Here is a 17651-nt window from a genome sequence, read left to right on the forward strand (position 1 = left end):
TTACACTCTCTGTTTTATACTACAACAGAGGACCTGTGGGTGGGTATGACTTATCTATAGGGCATATATATATAGCTGAAGAATTTTCTTAATGTAGAACATTTTTTGGAATCAGATTCATTTTTTACTCTTGAATTGGCAATCTAGACGTGAATCAGAATAGACAGAGGTAAACAGTTCATAATATAATATGTGAAAGCATAAAAACGACATATAAAATAGCTACAATGACACCGATTTTTGACCACTCGAGCCGATATTTGCAGTTTTTTCTTCTCTGTTTGGCCTGTTGTTATTCGACGTGGCTCTGTGGGTTATGTTAACTTGGATCCTTCCATACACACACACATGCACTGTATTAAATGCAGATTGCTGTATATGTTGTGTTGTTGGATAAATCAGTCAATTTCTGTATTTATTCGTTTTTTTTTTATCCGGATAAGGAAGATTCACTTATACAATCTTTGCACATTTATAAGGTGACTGCTTTGTGTTTTGCTGTCGAGATTTAGTGTGAAATCTGCCAAGGCTGTGACTTGTGGATTACCTTGTCACTTGGATAGAAAGTTTCTGAAAATGTGGAAAAGTTGAAGACAGAGCTTTCCTTTGATAAAAAAAGAAGACAAACAAAAAAAACCCGCTTTCCTATTCATCTGCCTATCTTCCCATATACTCTTGTTTCTGTTTTTCACCAGTGCTGTCATTTTCTTTCCTCTCTCTTAGCTCATGTCAGATAGCCTTAGGTGAAAAGGACTTTTGCTTTTCTCATTTGGCTTTTAACACTTTACTTACGTGTGGCATAGTGCTGGCCACAATAATGGAGTTTTAACTAGACTTACTCATGAGTTTGAAGAAAAAGCTGACAACAAAACAGAAAGACATTTAAAGTCAGCTTGCTCTATTTTATGTACAGCTCAATACAAGGTATACTAAATGTGGTACCGTGCAGTAGAGCTGCTGTCCAAAGCATTAAGACCTCTTAGCCGTTATTACCTAAAAAGCAAAGCAGCCTCACATAAGCATTGTGCATCGCAGCACTAGTCCACTCTCCTCTTGCTGTTTTATGACACATTTTATACAGAGTGAACTGGAAATAAATGGACACATTAGCTAATCAAACCACTTTGTGGTTGGAACATTTGCAAGTGTATATTTTTAGTAGGCAGATGTAATTTGACATTTCTCATACTTGCACTGGAAAAACAGCCCATATTGATATTTAAATATACAAAGTAACTATTATCTTACTGTAAAGATGATTTTTTTTGTGTGTTCACAAGAATTTAGTCAATACCGTGCTCTTGTTATCACTATAATTATTTTATTCCTTCATACATCAAGATTCCACTCCCCTGTAATAATTCATAATTACTTTCTTTTATGCATCTTAGTTATTTTAATTTGCAGTGACAGATGGTTTTGTAATTAGGTTAAAAAAAAATACTAAAAACAGAAATTTGGCATACTGCACAGAGATTCTCAGTTTCAAACCTTGGTTTTTAATGTGAATAACTGCATCTCGGTGTGGAATGAGAGTGTCCACTGCCTCTGGCCCAGTGTCAACTGGGATGGACTCCCCCCTGTGGGAGTAAAAAAAAAGTAGTTAAGAAATGCCAATTTTTTTTTATTAATAACATATGTTTATTTATTTTAGATCAGCTTTTTATTTCATCTATTCCTCCAGCCATTCTCTTCAACTTATCCAATTATATTTAGAGTTGAAGTTGAATTATATACAGTGTGTGTGTGTGTGTGTGTGTGTGTTTTAACATAAAGATTAACAAAGAACTCACTGAATGCTGCTCTGTGAACAAAAACAAAAAGCATCCTTACTGTGAATTCTCTGTAATACAGTTCGTGCAGTTTATGTTGTACACGTGTCAAGTTTGTGTGGGCACATGCGTCACTCAATGTCTGTATGAATTTTAATTAGACTTTCTGCATGCAAGTGTGACAAAGATTTACAAGCTTAACATCTTGTTGCCATAGATGTTAAGCTTGAACTCCCTCTGTGATAACTTCTTGATGTGCCTCAGCCCTTTATCTGTAATGAGAATGTTGTTCTGGAAATTTTGATAATTGGTTTTGAAACAAAGTCAGCAGTCACAATAGACGGTTTTTCTCAGGATATGCACAGTTTGATTTCCAAGACCATATTTCTTATTAACTCACTGAATGTTTGCTTTCAGAATAATGCTGAAAGTCATTCAGAAATCATGCAACACGTTTATTTTGTTTGTTTTGGGGTTTTGTTTTTGTTTGTTCTTCTGTTCGTCCAGATCAAAATAATTATATACGGTAAATCTTTTAAGCATACCTGGATTTTGAATTATTTAACATGGAGATAAATTTGTATGTTTGTAACTGTAACTGTGTTTGAACTATGATGTACAGTACCTTGTATACTTATATCAAACCAGCAGTTATGTAGCTTCCTCCATGTGCAGGGAAATAGGAAGATAGAAAGAGAGAGAGGCTGTTTTTCATTGCAGGCATGCTTTTCTCCCCTCGGTAAATTCTTTAGTTAGCTTGGTAAGGATTAGGTCTGAAAAGTCTCTCATTTGCCGCCAAAGCCCTCAGGGATTCATTGGTGAAGACATTCAGCTTCTCTACTGCTTCCCTCTGAATTTAACTTTGCCATTTATTTATTTTTATTGCAGCCCACGTCTGATTTGCGCTCTCTTTTGCATTTTGCGGCTGTCTTTATGATACATTTAAACTTTTTTCAGCTCTTTGTTGCTTGAGGTACTGTACACTAATTTAGAGATATTGGACTGTCAATTTGAATGCAAGTGTACATTTCAGCATTTGATATTTATTTTAGTTTTGTATCAGGTTTAATGAGAGTTAGTATAAAAAATTGTTCTCTTTGTTCTAGATTTTTATCCTAGATCTTATCCTGTAAGCTCCGCCTTTGCGCATGGACAAAATATGCCTAGAAAAGATTTGATCTGAAAATTGTTCACATATCCTTGTGAATTACAAGCACTTTGGAAACACTTTGGAAATACCAGCTGAGTTAAAAGCCTGAGGCTATGTGGGATACACCCTAATGGAAAACAGCTCGGGGATAAAGGTAATGGTTGGTACAGACTACAGGAAACTGTAAATGGGATAAAAGACACAAGCTCAAAAGAAAGAGGTACATTCCACCAAGTGTCTGACTGAAACCATTTTTCTTCCCCAAGGCTAAATTGTGAAATATTGCGACTTGAAGCAAAATAAATGTCAGGCACATTAGAATGAAACTTTAAATGGTATGGATAATCACCATTTCCTTTAGCATTACCTCTTAAGGCATCCTTCTTAATTTTGACGAGAGATAAGAAGAATATCAAATGTTGGAAAATATTTGATATTGATTCTTTGTGACCAACTGATGTTAATTAGAAGAAGCGCTGGAGCTTTTTGACTCATTTAAGCTGAATAAAGGTAATTGCTCGTCCTTGTAATTGCTCGAATACAAAGCTATGGCTTAACTTTGAAACAATTGAGATTTTATATATTTATATATGCTATTCCAAGTTAATTCAGTTCCAGTGCTGAACTTCGACTATATACAAATCTTTCTCATGTTTTTGAAAAAAAAAACACAGTTTCTCCTTCCCTCCCTTCTCCCACTATGTCGGTGGAATGGAGTTAAAACTTTAAGCAGCTGAGCTTAACAGAGAGAAACTCTTTCTCTCTTTGACAGAGAGAAACAGGGATGACATGACAATGCAGGATGATGGACTGTGTTCAGAGATGAGTGGAGGGTAAAGGCAGAGTCATGACCAGTGATGGTATAAATGACCTCTACTGTACATCAAACATCATTTTACTTCAGCTCAGAAGATAGACAGGAACACATGAGGATAACTTATGAAAGACAGGATGATGGGCTATGATCAGAGATGAGAGAGAGAGGAAAAGCAGGGTCATGGCCAGTGATTATATAAACAACTGCTACCCTGTTTCAGACAAACGCTGTCCCAGTGCTTAAGCTTGGCAGATGCTCTGTCATTCAAGAACAGTTTTCGGTTGCTTTGTTGGTGTGTTTGTGGAAAGTGGCTATTCTTGCTCAATCCAGTGAACTAAACTCAGGTTAATTTAGCAACAGGGATGCATAGGGAGATGTACATGAGTGTTAGTGTTAAGTAGTTGGTATCCAACCTGTTATGGGAGGTGGCATTCAAAAGAACCTTATAATTGAAGTCTAATACTAGAAGTTGTATAAATTACGTGGACTTCCATACTCATGGGTAGTGCAGAAAATAGATTTGTCCTTTGCAGTTGCGAAATTAAGCATATTTTCAGATTCTTGACCTTTTTGGTTTTTATAAGTTGTGATAGAAATTCCTGTGAAGATACTGCATGCTGCTTCTGCAACAGCTGCACATTGCTTCTGCCACCCTCAAAAAAAAAAGTGCCAGAAAACACACTGAACCACTACGTTGTTGAGTCACATTAAAATATTATCAACCAAGCTAGAAGTTAATGCAGCAATGTCACATAAAGGCCCAAGCTCACAAGCCACAAAAGCAGATCAAAATGCCAAGCTCTCCACAGGGATGCTATGGTATTAGGGGTGGGCGATATAAACGATATACAATAGAAACCATATAAATTTGGCCAACGAAAGAGATTTTGACTATACCACTCTATCGCGATAGCGCATGTTGATGATGTCATCTGTTTTGGTCAAAAGCATCGCAGTGGCTACAACCATTATCATCTGCAAATTATGCCGACAGTCATAGCAAAGAGATGAAGCACTTTTGAAATATGGGGAAAGCCAAAAACTGCGCTTCCTCCACTTCCGTAACATTGATTCATTATTGTTGAATTTTCTCGCAGCTGCTCTATTCCCATGTTGTTGCAGTATATTAATAACTAACCTTGTATTGTGGATGAATGATCTCAGTTGTTCTCCTGACTGAAGTTTGGCCCGTGTAATAGCATCCTGCTATGCGATTGCATTTGTCCCTGACCACCAGAATCCCTCACGTTAACTTCTATCGAGTGGAAAAAAAGTTGGTGTTCATCCTCCAGCTTCACTGTGCTAATGTCATGCTAACATAGCTGTGTCGCTAGCAATCATGTAGCACAACATTATATACCAGGTAGTCCAACTTCAGTAACCCTGCAAACGCCACTGCTGTTTAGTTTTCTGTCTTCATTTATATCGGAAGTGGCAGAGCTGTACGTTTTAATTAGTTTCAAAAATCTCTCAGTCAGAACATGGTATGAAATGTTTAGGTGGAAACTAGCGAGCTAACTTCCTGTTAACTTCTAACTCTGTTAAATTTAATAACTTCTGTTTTCATGGATGCCTGGATGTTAAATTTAATTGGTAACCTGGTAAAGCAGCAACGCTGATGATTTAATTAAAGATTAAAGAATTTAGACCGTTTTTAACTCTTAGTGTTCGTTTGACTTTGGGACCTGAAGAGGACGGAGTTTTGGAACCAGATTACTCCGCGAAGCTCCTCACTACGGCAGCCGTAATGCTCTGACAATCCATCAAGCAGTGCGGCTTACCAAAGTTGTACTAAAACATTTTTAACAGATTTCTGCACGCCAAAATCGGTTCGAGGTCAGTAAGCACAACCAGAATTCATACATAAGGCACACTCTCGATTTTTGAGAAAATTAAAGGATCTTAAGTGTGCTTAATAGTGTGGAAAATACGTTATACAGAAGAAAATAATATATCGTGATATATATCATTACCGCACATGCTTCAAATTAATCCCAATATGAATTTTAGGCCATATCGCCCAGCCCTATATTGTATGCTTTTTTTTTCTTTTTGGGTAGCTTCTCTTCTTCTAACTCAAGAATGCAGTTTTATTTTCTTGTTTTACAGACTGACCTCTTCTGCTCCTGAACAGTGGTTTAGTAGAACAGTCTGAGAAGGCATTGGCTGCTTTTCATTGTGTCAGTGTGTTTGCTTATTTTCCTCAGTCACATACGTACGGAAAATCCAAAAGAATAGATGACTCCAAGCAGCCAAATAGGAAATACTTTGTTCCATACTGTTAATCTTAAGTATGTCAGCTACTTATAACATTTGAAGATGCAAGCTGGTAAGAGCTACATTTAAGGTACACCTATGTTTCCTGCTCTAAGCTCCTACAAAAGCCTCCTCTCTCCTCGAGGGGCATTTAAAGTATTAGAAGATCCTTGATGATGGAGGAACGCGTGAAATTTCTGGATCACAGGAAGAAAAAAGACATGAGCAAGCATAAATTAGCATAATGAAAAGGACCTACTGTTTTTCATTTCTGAAAGCCACTGATATGAGAGGAACTGTAGGTACAGTGGACTGGTTGAAAATATTTCTGTTGGACATTTCTTGAAAAATCAATGTGCAGCTGTGGAATTATTGGGGCATCCACAGCCTTCTAAGAAAGTCAGTAGATTAAAGACTTAACCTTACATTTTCTGGGAAAGAGAGTAATACATTTTGCTGTCAAGTCTTCAAAACTGGATGTCTTTATGTTTTATCCATGTTTGATGAAATTATGGAAAAGCACGTGCTTGGAAATATAATATTGACTTCTTTCTGTTCTATTTCCCCTTTCCATGCGATCCGTGTTCACCCTGAAGCTGAAGAGTATGCTGTTGAAGGTAAGACTGATTTTTCTCTCCTAAGGTCCTCTGATGGCTTCTCTTGATGTTCTCATGGATGCTGATTCAGGTTGCTTCTAAATGCTTTATGCCATCCCTCTGTGGAGGGGCATTGTCAGTTTGGACTGCGGTTATAAGTGACTTCCAGGGGCCGTAATGAATTTTTTTCTGTATAAAATACACGTGATGGATGCGCACCTGAAACTATTCCTTATTTTTCTATTATTATTATTTTATCTTGTCTTTCTTCATTTGTTTTCTTTCTTTTTTTTATAGTTTATCTCTAGAGAATATGAACATGCTTGTATATGAAATTGTCAAGACAGCTGTTCTAACCTTGAACCAGTCTACCCATTAACAAGTTATTGTTCAAGTTCACATGCCATGACAAGGTGATGACAAGCTGCTGTCTTCACATCCTTTCCTGTCCCCTACAAAGGTGAACAAATCCTGCTGGTTTAGGCCCCAAAGGCACCACATTAGCCCTTGGGCCATGAAGGTGCGAAGCCAGTGCTGAATGTAGAAGACATTATGGATACATCAGTGTCTGCTGATCTTTCTGCAAAATGTTGCCGTCCAGAGGTTCACCCACTGGGTGACTGGATCTGTTTTTCAGTTCAATCAGACACTGAAACTGACATAAACAGGCTTTTTTTGAATATGCATCCAGATATTGGCATCTAGGTGTGTGTGTGTGTAAGTGTGTGTGTGTGTGCTTGCATGTATTCTTGTTGCATTTCCTCTGTACTGAGTTTGAGGTGATGGATTACCTATCACAGAGCTTGATCCAGCAGGGGAAATCACTATGACAAACACCCTCTAGCTTCAAGTTTTCTTTAAGCTGAAAAAGTTATGCTGCAGTTATTTCTCAATCTTTATTCTGAATCTGAGTTGTTTATCTTGTGGCATATTGGAAATATAGAAGCTCACACCATAGAGCCACTTCAGTGTTATTAGCTATCGCAGTGGGTTCTGTTAGAAATCTGGTTCTGCATGATATGCACTTGATGTGTGCACTTGTGAACAGTGTGAAGCTGACATTTTCTGTTTGTTCCTATATAATGCCAGCTTCTTGTTGTTCTGTGGGTACATGTCTATGTATGAGTGAATCTTTTCACCAGGTGACGGGTAAATGTCAGGAGGAAGGTTGCAAACAGCAGTAAATGATGGCAATCCTACATTTCCTATGGAAGCACTGTCAACACATCCTACATGAATCGACAGGTTCATGTAGGATGTGTTGAAGGACACACAAGGTTTGATTAAATGTCTTCATATGATATGAATATGTCATTTATGTTTGTATGTGTGTAAATGAAACAATGTGATGTAATTTCAGAAGCCTAAATAAGCCCAGGGTAACAAAGCTAAATATTTGTCTAGGATATTTAAAGAAGATGCAAAGATCTTTGCACATCTTACCCAGGCTTCTGAATGCTACTACCTGCACCTGAGAAATAACCTGATGTAATAGCAGAACATTTGAAGTTGGAGGAAATCGAGTTTTGCCTTGAGGTTATGAATGAGAGAAATGTAATTGGTAACTCTGATGGCAGAGAGCTTGAATATGCTGACCTATTTAAGTATGTAGACAGCTTACAGGACTCTGGGTTCTCTGCACTGTACAAGTCAGGTCAACAGCCAGTCAAATTAATTTCAGGTTAACAGTTGATGTCAAATTAACCCTTTCAGCACTGTTAGTTTGGATTTGTAAATGTCACAAGTGCTAACATAATTTGGAGTAACTGGTATAGCAGTCTACACAATCATATGAATAAGCAGATTTTTTTTGTCTTTTAGAGACTTCATAACCAGAAAAATCACATTGATGTAAACACTCTATATGATGGAAAGAGGGATGTAATGGAGGGAAGCTGGGAAAGAGGAGATGCAGAGGGTATTGAAAGGATGCTGAAGAAAGTGACTGGTTCAAGGAAAGGTTGACTCCTGTGAAGGGACTGTGGGAACTTCTGTTAACTGTCAAAAAGTTAAACAAGTGAAACCTGACTCTCACAAATATGTAGCTCGAAGTTAAAGTGCTGCCTAGTGCACAAAAGAAGCAAATAATCTGGAATCCTGTCACACCAATGTAACATAGCCCTAGCAAGCATCTGTAGTTTCACCACTCATTTCAAGTATGTGTGTGATATTTCTTTGCACAGTTGGTTAAGCATCCTTTTATTATGTTTGCTTCCAATGATTTGCGATGGAAACATTCTTGTGCAGAGTTCTGAATGTTTTCTGTAGTACTGTGACCCTAATATGAGCCATTCTTTCAGTTTTGAAGAATATAAAAAGCCTTGGAGTTTAATTTTCACTCATAACTATATCCGGGATCAGAATACATAGTTTGTTTAGATCGTTGTTAAACTGAGAAATTTTAAGTTATAAAAATCTTAATCAATTTGTCTGTCTCAGTCACTTTAATTTAAAAAAAAACAAGGAGCCCGGGGTATTGTGTAGTAACAAGACTGCCTGATAAATTCATTTAAAATAGTCTATTGTCAGAATTTTTTTCTGCTATTTTTAGGGCTTCCCTGTGACTGCACTTGGTATAATTAGTGTTGGTGACCATGGGTTAAAAGGTTGGTTGAGATTGATGATACAAAGAGACATTCAAAGCCCGGTGGGAGGCAAGTATCCCAGGAAAGGTGGATGGTGGCCCTCGCTCTTACACTGTAGGTCCTCGATTGATGATGTGTCAGCAACACTGACCTGTTTTACTGGAAAAAAGACCATCAGTGTACTCATATCCTAGCATGCCCTCCCATAGAGGACTGCATGTATGATATATTGTTTCATTATGTAAGGGCAATGTTAGCTCATCATCTGGTGCAGGTTTTCAATAGAAAGCAATAAAGAAATGGAAATTAAGTTGAAAGCTGTGGTGGTGTAATTTAGATTATGACATAGAGTTTGTCAGGGGGAAGCCAACATTTTCAAAACACAACTTACAGTGTGTCTTATTTCAATGAAATAAGCATTTGATTCCCTACAAAGCAGCCAGAATTCTAGTTCCTACAGATTGGCTATGTTCCCATGTGGTACACAGATTATAATCAATTACTTACAAATACTCTTGATCTCAACTAGTTATGATTATAAAGCACACACATCTACAGAATAAGTTTCTTCCATTCCAACCTGTTCACCACCATGGACGGGACCAATTAACCATCAAACGACGTCAGTGACAAGATTGTAGACCTGCGCAAGATTGGACTGGACTACAAGACCATCAACAAGAAGCTTGGTTTGAAGGTGACTACTTTTGGAAGAAATTCAAAATAAGCACCAGTCACCTGTTTTTTTGGTGCTCTATGCAAAATCTTGGCTTACGGGATAAAGATGACCATGAGGTACCCGATCGATCAGCCCAGAACTACATAGGATGAGCTTGTTGGAATACAACCACCAAGAATATCATTGGTAACACATTGTAATTTATTCAAATATTGCAGCACCTATAAGATCCCTCCTGCTTATGAAAGACACACGCACAGGCCCATGTTCGGTTTTTCAGTGAACATGTAAATGATTCACAGAAGGCTTGGGAGAAAGTGCTGTGGAAACCAAAATGAAACTTTTTGGTATTAGCTTCATCTGTCTTGTTTGGAGAAAAAGAAATGAGTATGACCCAAAGAACATCATCCCCACAGTTAAGTACCGACATGGAAAGATTATGGTTTGGGGCTGTTTTCCTGCTAAGATTACAGGACAAGTTCACTGCACTGAGAAATTCTTTTTACCAGATCACTGAAGATGGGTCATGGATGGTTCTTCCTGCATGACATTGACCCAAAACATACTGCCAAGGCAACAAGAAAGAGGCTAATTAAGGACATTAAGATCATGGTGGGGTCTAGACAGTCTCTAGATCTCTATCCTATAGAAAATGTGTAGAAGGAGCTGATCTTTTGTGTCACCAAGTGTCATCCATTTAACATGAACATGGTTAAGAGACAAAATAGCTCATCTACAAATGGACAGTAGCAGATCAAATGTATATCTGACCTCAGACACAGGGCTTTCCTTTCAATGCTGATATTAGACAATGTGATCATGAAAAATGATCATTTCTCCCCAGGTCATGCGGCCCTTCAACTTAATCTCACCCCTGGGGAAGGGGAATAACTACTTTTCCTCAACATAATGAATGGTTTGACGTTGGCTGGAGATACAGGATTACAGATTTAAGTTGTCCCTGTAGTTATAGGAGATTACTTTGGATCATCCAAACCAGATTATGGATTCTGTTCTTGTTTGCTCAAGAGAAATAAAACTAAATAATAGAAGAAAAACTTCTCTAAACGCGCGTGTGTGTGTGTGTGTGTGTGTGTGTGTGTGTGTGTGTGTGTGTGCGCGCGTGTATCCCAGGGGCAAAGAGACAAAAAACACAAAGTGAAGCAAATATTACATGTACCGATGTCATTGTGGTATTAACCTAGATTCATTTTATTCTCTGGAACAAATAGTGTTTCTTTTACATAATTTATATTCAAATTCCAGTTAGTAATGTTGTGCCAAGTATGACTGGCTGACTGCCTGACTAATTTTGCTATTTAAAACCCCCACAAAAAGTCACACGCCACATCTTGTGATTTTTATCAGTCAAGTTGAGTTTTACTTAAATTAAGATCAGCACAATAGCATTAATAAATTCGTGCCTATTTCCTTTTCATTTGTTTAAAATTAAATTAAATTAATATTGTCTTGCTGGTTGTCCATGCCACAGTTGCACTGCTTGTGCACACCGCAGTTTAATATATAAATTGGGACATGGCAAAACAGCAGGATTGCCGTATATGCAGATGTACACAAATATCTTCATAGTTATCTTCATTCAGTGGTTAAACAAGGCTGTTGACTTTGGAAGAATGCTATCTAGCTTATTCCTCATAATCAATCAAAAAGAAGAGACAGAAAACAAGCAAACGCAGACCCACAAAGTCAGAGTGGAAGATGACCAGTGACAGTGAGGATGAAATGGAACTAAATGGTGTCTGTCTGCTGTTGAGAAATTGCTTGGAAGCCTTAAGACAGTGGGATGCCTTGATGTTCTCTCTGCCTGCCCAGCCTCTGCCAGATGTTGCAGTAAGATTAAGCCTTCTCAGGTCCTGGAGGAGTCCAGCCATGCCTGTTCTCAAGACACATTAATTTCACCCCACACACAGCTGCCTTTTTTCCCTCTCTTTCTATTTTGCGCTTTGTGATAACAAAGTCTAAAGCGGTGGAGTGGGCATCCCCTTGTGAACAACTCCAGATGCTTCAGTGTCAGCATGCATTGCCTTAGGCAGTACTGTTTGCCAAGATAGAGAGAAATGGATTGGACAATGCATGGCCTGCTGCGCTGGTGCCGCACTGTGTTTATGCGTATACATGTGTGTTGGTGAGGATTTTTCTCCTCTGCTTGAGGTTATTTTGCTTCCCAGTCTTGTACAAAATTTGTGAAACATTTACATAACGGGTCAGATGATGATTCTGCTGTGGTGTCAAGATGTTCTGTGAATCATTACTCTGAAAAGTCCATCACCAATTCAGTACCTGACCATATGGTGATGGTCAAAATGCCCAAAATGTGAACTCACCGCCATCACATTTTAATTTAGCTTGGATTTAACTTATATAGCATCATATAGCATCTGTGTTCTTTTGAAACCTCTTAATGATTGTAATCATCATAAGAGGTCATAGAAATTAAAAGTCAATCATTTAAAGTCAAATGATTCACCAGAACTGCACTGGTTGGAATCTGCACATTAAGCACACTGGGGAAGCTATTAAGAGATTAAGATAGGTAATACAATAAAACATAAGCACCCTAGTTATTTCTGTATGTAGAGGTACTTCAAAGCATGCATTTATGCTGTGTGTCTGCTTGTGTATGTAGACTGGAATATATGCAGAAGCTGACACATTCTTATTTTCCACCTGACACTGTTGTCACTTTCGTAAACAGATTGTTCCACAGCTAAATTCAAAAGTCACTGCCTCATATATATTTTTTTCATTCTCTCTACACAAAACTTATTATTTCCAGGGTGTTAGAACATTCCTGTTGTACCTGTATCCCTTTCTGAATTCAATTAGGCCATGAAATGCCACAGACTGCAAAGCTACAAGTCCGTGCTGAGCAGGTGACACAGTGAGAGATTGCATTTTAGCAGAGCCCGGTGAAAAAGTCCATCTCCCACCCTTCCCCCAGTTGACAGAGAGTGCTATGAAAATAAAAGCACTTTAACTTCCATCTGGCTACTAAACCAAAATGGTGAGAAAATTGGTAACTGCCACATTTTTCGCCTTTCTCACAGGGGCGTGCCAGCCCTTTTTTATGTGAAAATGTATTTCCTCCAGCACAGGCTTAGCAGTACTTTTGCATGTGTATGAGATGATATACTTGTATACTGTATATTATCCCACTTATACTCATACAGGTGTTTTTCCAACACCAGGACATGACTTAGGGCCTTAGGCAACCTGGTTGCTTTGTTGTTTCCAACAAAGCAACCAGGTTACAGTCCTTACTGTAACACTAATGCATTTTCTCTGTGAAAGTTCAGATGTATTGTTTGGGGGGATCCACCTTGTATTTGTTGTTTAACATTAATTTAATAGGCCTTGCGATAAATAGATGTTGGAGGAATGAGGGCACAGTGGAGGAAAATGTCTTGTGAAGTCAGGATCAATACGCTGGTGAAATGAATGAGAGTGAGCAATAAATGAAAGGAAATGGAGAATAGAGACATTTTCTCCTTATCCCGCTCTCACTTTTATAATGAGAAAATAGTAATGCTTGAATGGGCTTTGCTTCCGAAAACCTCCTTCTACTTGAATATGAAGCAATTTTCCTTTTTTGTGTTTATCCCTTTCTCATCTTCTGTTTTTCTTTTCTTATCTTCTCCCTTTGTAGGCTCTGCAGTACAGTACAAAAGTCTGAAGTTGCCCATCATTTCTTTATCCTTTACCTCCACACAGATGTGCTTGTAATTGTTTTTGTTTGTTTGTTTATTGCTTTTTTTGTGGTTCTAAGCAATTTTCTTTGGACATGGACTACTTTTTCACTCATTTTCAATCAAATCCTTATAACTGATTTTTATCAGAAGAATATATAATTTATTTGGTTGTCTCTATAAAAAAGGCACCATAAGTCAACGACACAACACTGGATGAACCAGTGTTGTGTCTAACAGACAACTTAGCAAAGAACCTATTTTTAATTGTAGCTTTGGGTAGATATCTAGAGCTAATGACCAGTATCTGAAATTGTCTGTGAAGGTTCTCAGTCATCCAGGTCCTTGTAGTCTAAGGAGCTTGGAAAGAAAAGCGTCTGGACTTCTTTAAGATGCTTGAAGATGTTTCACCTCTCATCCGAGAAGCTTCTTCAGTTCTAAGGTCAAATGGTCCCAGATTTAAGCCCTGTGAGAGTGTCCCCCCAAGAGGGATATGGACCCCCTGTCCACCATTTGACCGTGGAACTGAAGAAGCTTCTTGGATGGGAGGTGAAACGTCTTGAAGGAACTTAAAGAAGAGCAGGGCTTTTCTTTCCAAGCTTCTTAGACTATCTGAAAGGTATGTTCCTAAGAAATAGGAAACCTGAGGGATTCAATGAAGTGTGAGATGGTCTCAGTGGAAGGCAGGAATTACACAAGATCAGTCACAATAGATCTTGTGGAGTGGTGAATCCAAATTTCCTTCAACATTATTGAAATAGTTTGGGCCCAATTTGATAAAGAATTGAACAAAAGGCAACCAACATCCAAACGAGAGCTCTGGAGTAGCCTGGAGAACTTTTCTTGAAGGCTACTTAAAGAACAGCAGCTTGCCTTAGAGATTCAGGCAGTGTTGAAGAATACCAGTGATCATACGAACTTTCCAGCTCATTAGGGCTGTGCAAACTGTAAATGTATTACTATGTATGTTTACATGGGTGGCTCAGGACTTCTGCAGAGTACTGTTCTGTTTTTCCTTGACTCAAACAGACCTTGGGCATTATGGTGTTATGGTATAACACTAACGAAGAATATTTTAGTGAAGAGCTTTTATTGCAAAATGCTAGTCTTGACTAAAGCAGCTGGTAGAACAGGTCAAGGACGGTCGCTGGTGGTAAAGGACTACCCATACCTGTAAACGTTTCAATTACAACTATGGGGTTTGTCTTGTTGCTGGCTTTAATGTCCCTCAGTTAGCCAGTCTAAAAATGTTTGGCAGTCCAGTTTAAACTCAAGGAGCTTTTGAAGGATTGTGCAAGATGTTACTGTGCCAAGCAGCAAAGAATTAAGACTGTCATGATGACTTAAGTAAGACAGACTGGAAAATAGTGTCAGAGATTAGATGTTGACTGCTTTAAGACCCTGACTGGAGACTCTGTGTGAGTATTTGACTGACAGACAAGATACAAGCAAGTGTGGAGTTCTTGTTATTTTTCTTATTGCTGGATTATATGTTTCAATTATTAACAAAAAAGGCTTCACTGGTTCAGTGGAATCTCAGGAAAAGTTTTTTTCAGCAGCGTGAGCGTATAACTGTCAAACCTTCAGAAGGTCTTCTTATACTTGGCCCATTATAGCTGCTGTGTCTTCACAGAAAGCCTGGTTTATTAAATCTGCTACACATCGCACTCAATCAAAGGCCACTCGATGGCTTTTTGATCGACTTTTAGGTTAAGAGTTAAAGTGGGATGAATGGTTGATTTTTTCTTTTTTGTGTTTTTTATGTATAGTCCTGTTTCTTGATTTTCAACATTGTTCTCCCAGTGACATCTTATTTCATCACTTATACAACACAGACAAGGCAACAGAATAAAAGTGGCTATTCATCTTCAGTACTTGTACTCATGTTTTAATCCATAAAGCTTTTAAAGAAAAGCATATGCATATAGAGACGTTTATTCTCACTGTTGAAATTTACTATTAGTAGGATTAAAGTGGACATGACAGCCATCATGACACTGAGAAACCAACTAAGGAAGTTCATTCCATTCGTGTTTGAAATTTGTCAGCTACAGTTTCGTTTTTTTGTTCTTTTTTTGTCAACAGTAGTTGTAGTTGCCCTATTAGGGCTGTTGGATATAACGATATATATCGGATGATGATATAAAAACGTCTATCGTTTCATTTTATGCTATCGTTTGTTTCGTGGTGTTGCAAAATAAACTGTTTAAGGCGATATTTTTTCACCGTTTTGATGGTCACTGTAGTGGCTATATTAATTTCTAAATTAAGTTCTCTATTTCTCTTATATTTACTATAACCACACTATGGACGGACAAGCGCCTGTTTTTATGCGTTGTCGTTAGCAACAACGACGGTAACAGCATCGTGTGTCCGCTTGCTTATGTTCCACATAAACCTTTCACAATAAAGCTCAAGATCCTGTTGAGACTTTTCAGAATAAACGGAATCACGTGAAAGAGTATGCAGAGTATTTATGGATGCGAAGCAAAAAAGAGCCATCATGTGCTAAAAAATAAACCTTAGACTCAAACGTTAGAACAGGCTTTTACACGCCGTGTAATAAATACTCACAAAGAAAACAGCGGCAGATACAACTTATGTCTAAAAATGTATAGTTTCATGCATCTTTTAAATCATTTGACTCTAGGTACACGACGCCCAGCTGGAAACACTTCAAGCTGCCCGAGATTCACAGAATTTTCAGAAAATGTATATTTCTGTAATTTATATCGTTATCGGATGATAGATGTCTTATATTGGGATATGAGATTTTGGTCATATTGCACAGCCCTATGCCCTATAGTGTAGCAATTTACACATTTGCCTGACAAGTCCAATCGCAGGAGGGGGCACAAATCCCCGTGGTGTTCAAACATGCAGAGATACCTGCTGTGGCAACCCGTTGTGAATAAGGGAGTCACTGAATGTAGCTTTTAATTATAGGATATTTCTGTTACTCTAGGCACCTCATGAAGCCAAAATTTAACTAAACACTTTTTTTTTTAAAATTATCACAGTCTGGCCCGTGCTATGTTCAGGATACGTACGTGTCTTCCATAAGGTCAAATTGAATCACACCTGTTTGTTTTTTGTTTGTTTGTTTTTTTCTTTGACGCTGTAAACCAGTAAGAACTCAAGTATGCATTTTAAAGGTTCATAACAGGAGTGAGTTTATGAAAACAAAAACCAAAGAATTTCAGTATCTTTCACTGTATTGGTTTATCTTAACTTCTTGTGGCCTCCTTTGCACAGTTACAGACTAGTTTATGATAAACTAAACAGACATCTTAGAGATAAATAAATTGTTGATCTGTCCCTTTTATAATATCCCTGCAGACAGGGCTTCCTTTTTTTTCTCTCAGCTGTCAGTGTGGCCTAACCAGTATGATGAGTTGTTATCAGAAACGCCACAAATTTGCTCAGTAGCTGCCACAAAGCCCCGCTCCCTACAGCTCTTATTTATTTATCTGTCGCCTCTCCAGTTCTCTGAGGGCCGTAGAGGAGGAATTTTAATGCCACAGACCATCAGTGCTAAGGCCTGGGTGGCTAGATTTCTCATGTGATCGCTTGAAAGAAGAGAAGTAGAAATGAAGGGTGTAAAGGGAGGACAGGGGTTACAGGGGGGTGAGGGGCAAGGAGCAAAGAGGAGGAAATATATAGGCTGGGATGTGAAAAAATGGAGATGACTGAGAAGAAAAGGGTGTTATGACCCAGTGATTTGTTTGGTGGTATTTTCCCTTTTCTTTCTTTTTCCCTCTCCTAGAAGGTGGACACCTAGGCGTGGCTGCTAAGTATCCGGGTGGAGTCTTTACCTATCCTCGGATTGGATAATTGATGGACCACCTCCAGTACTTAACGTCCGGATGACAGACACCTGACAGGGTTTTTGGGGAACCCCGTTGACTCGATCACGGAGTTGTGTGTGTGATTATTGTAGTGCAGGCTGGAGTATTCACGTGTACCTCTAGCCTTGCCATGTAAATAATTGTAAATAAGTTAACCAGTGGCGGTCACTTTTTTTGTTCCTTTGTTGTATAACTTTCACTGTCGCAGCCTAGTAGGCGTGAGAAGCCGTTTTCTTTTGTT

The 17651-nt window shown here is 38.3% G+C and overlaps 1 protein-coding gene across 1 annotated transcript in view; it reads left to right on the forward strand.

Moving 5' to 3' along the window:
* Window positions 1–17651, forward strand: part of nrxn2b (neurexin 2b) — a 655677-nt gene that overhangs the window by 43170 nt on the left and 594856 nt on the right. The window contains exon 2 of the mRNA XM_085400466.1: window positions 6592–6612. Coding sequence (XP_085256592.1) covers window positions 6592–6612 — 21 coding nt within the window. The remainder of the gene's footprint in view (window positions 1–6591; window positions 6613–17651) is intronic.

The sequence above is a fragment of the Rhamphochromis longiceps genome, linkage group LG3, assembly GCF_057381845.1.
Source record: "Rhamphochromis longiceps isolate RC_006_pf linkage group LG3, R_longiceps_female_GT1.1, whole genome shotgun sequence".
Lineage (NCBI taxonomy): Eukaryota > Metazoa > Chordata > Actinopteri > Cichliformes > Cichlidae > Rhamphochromis > Rhamphochromis longiceps.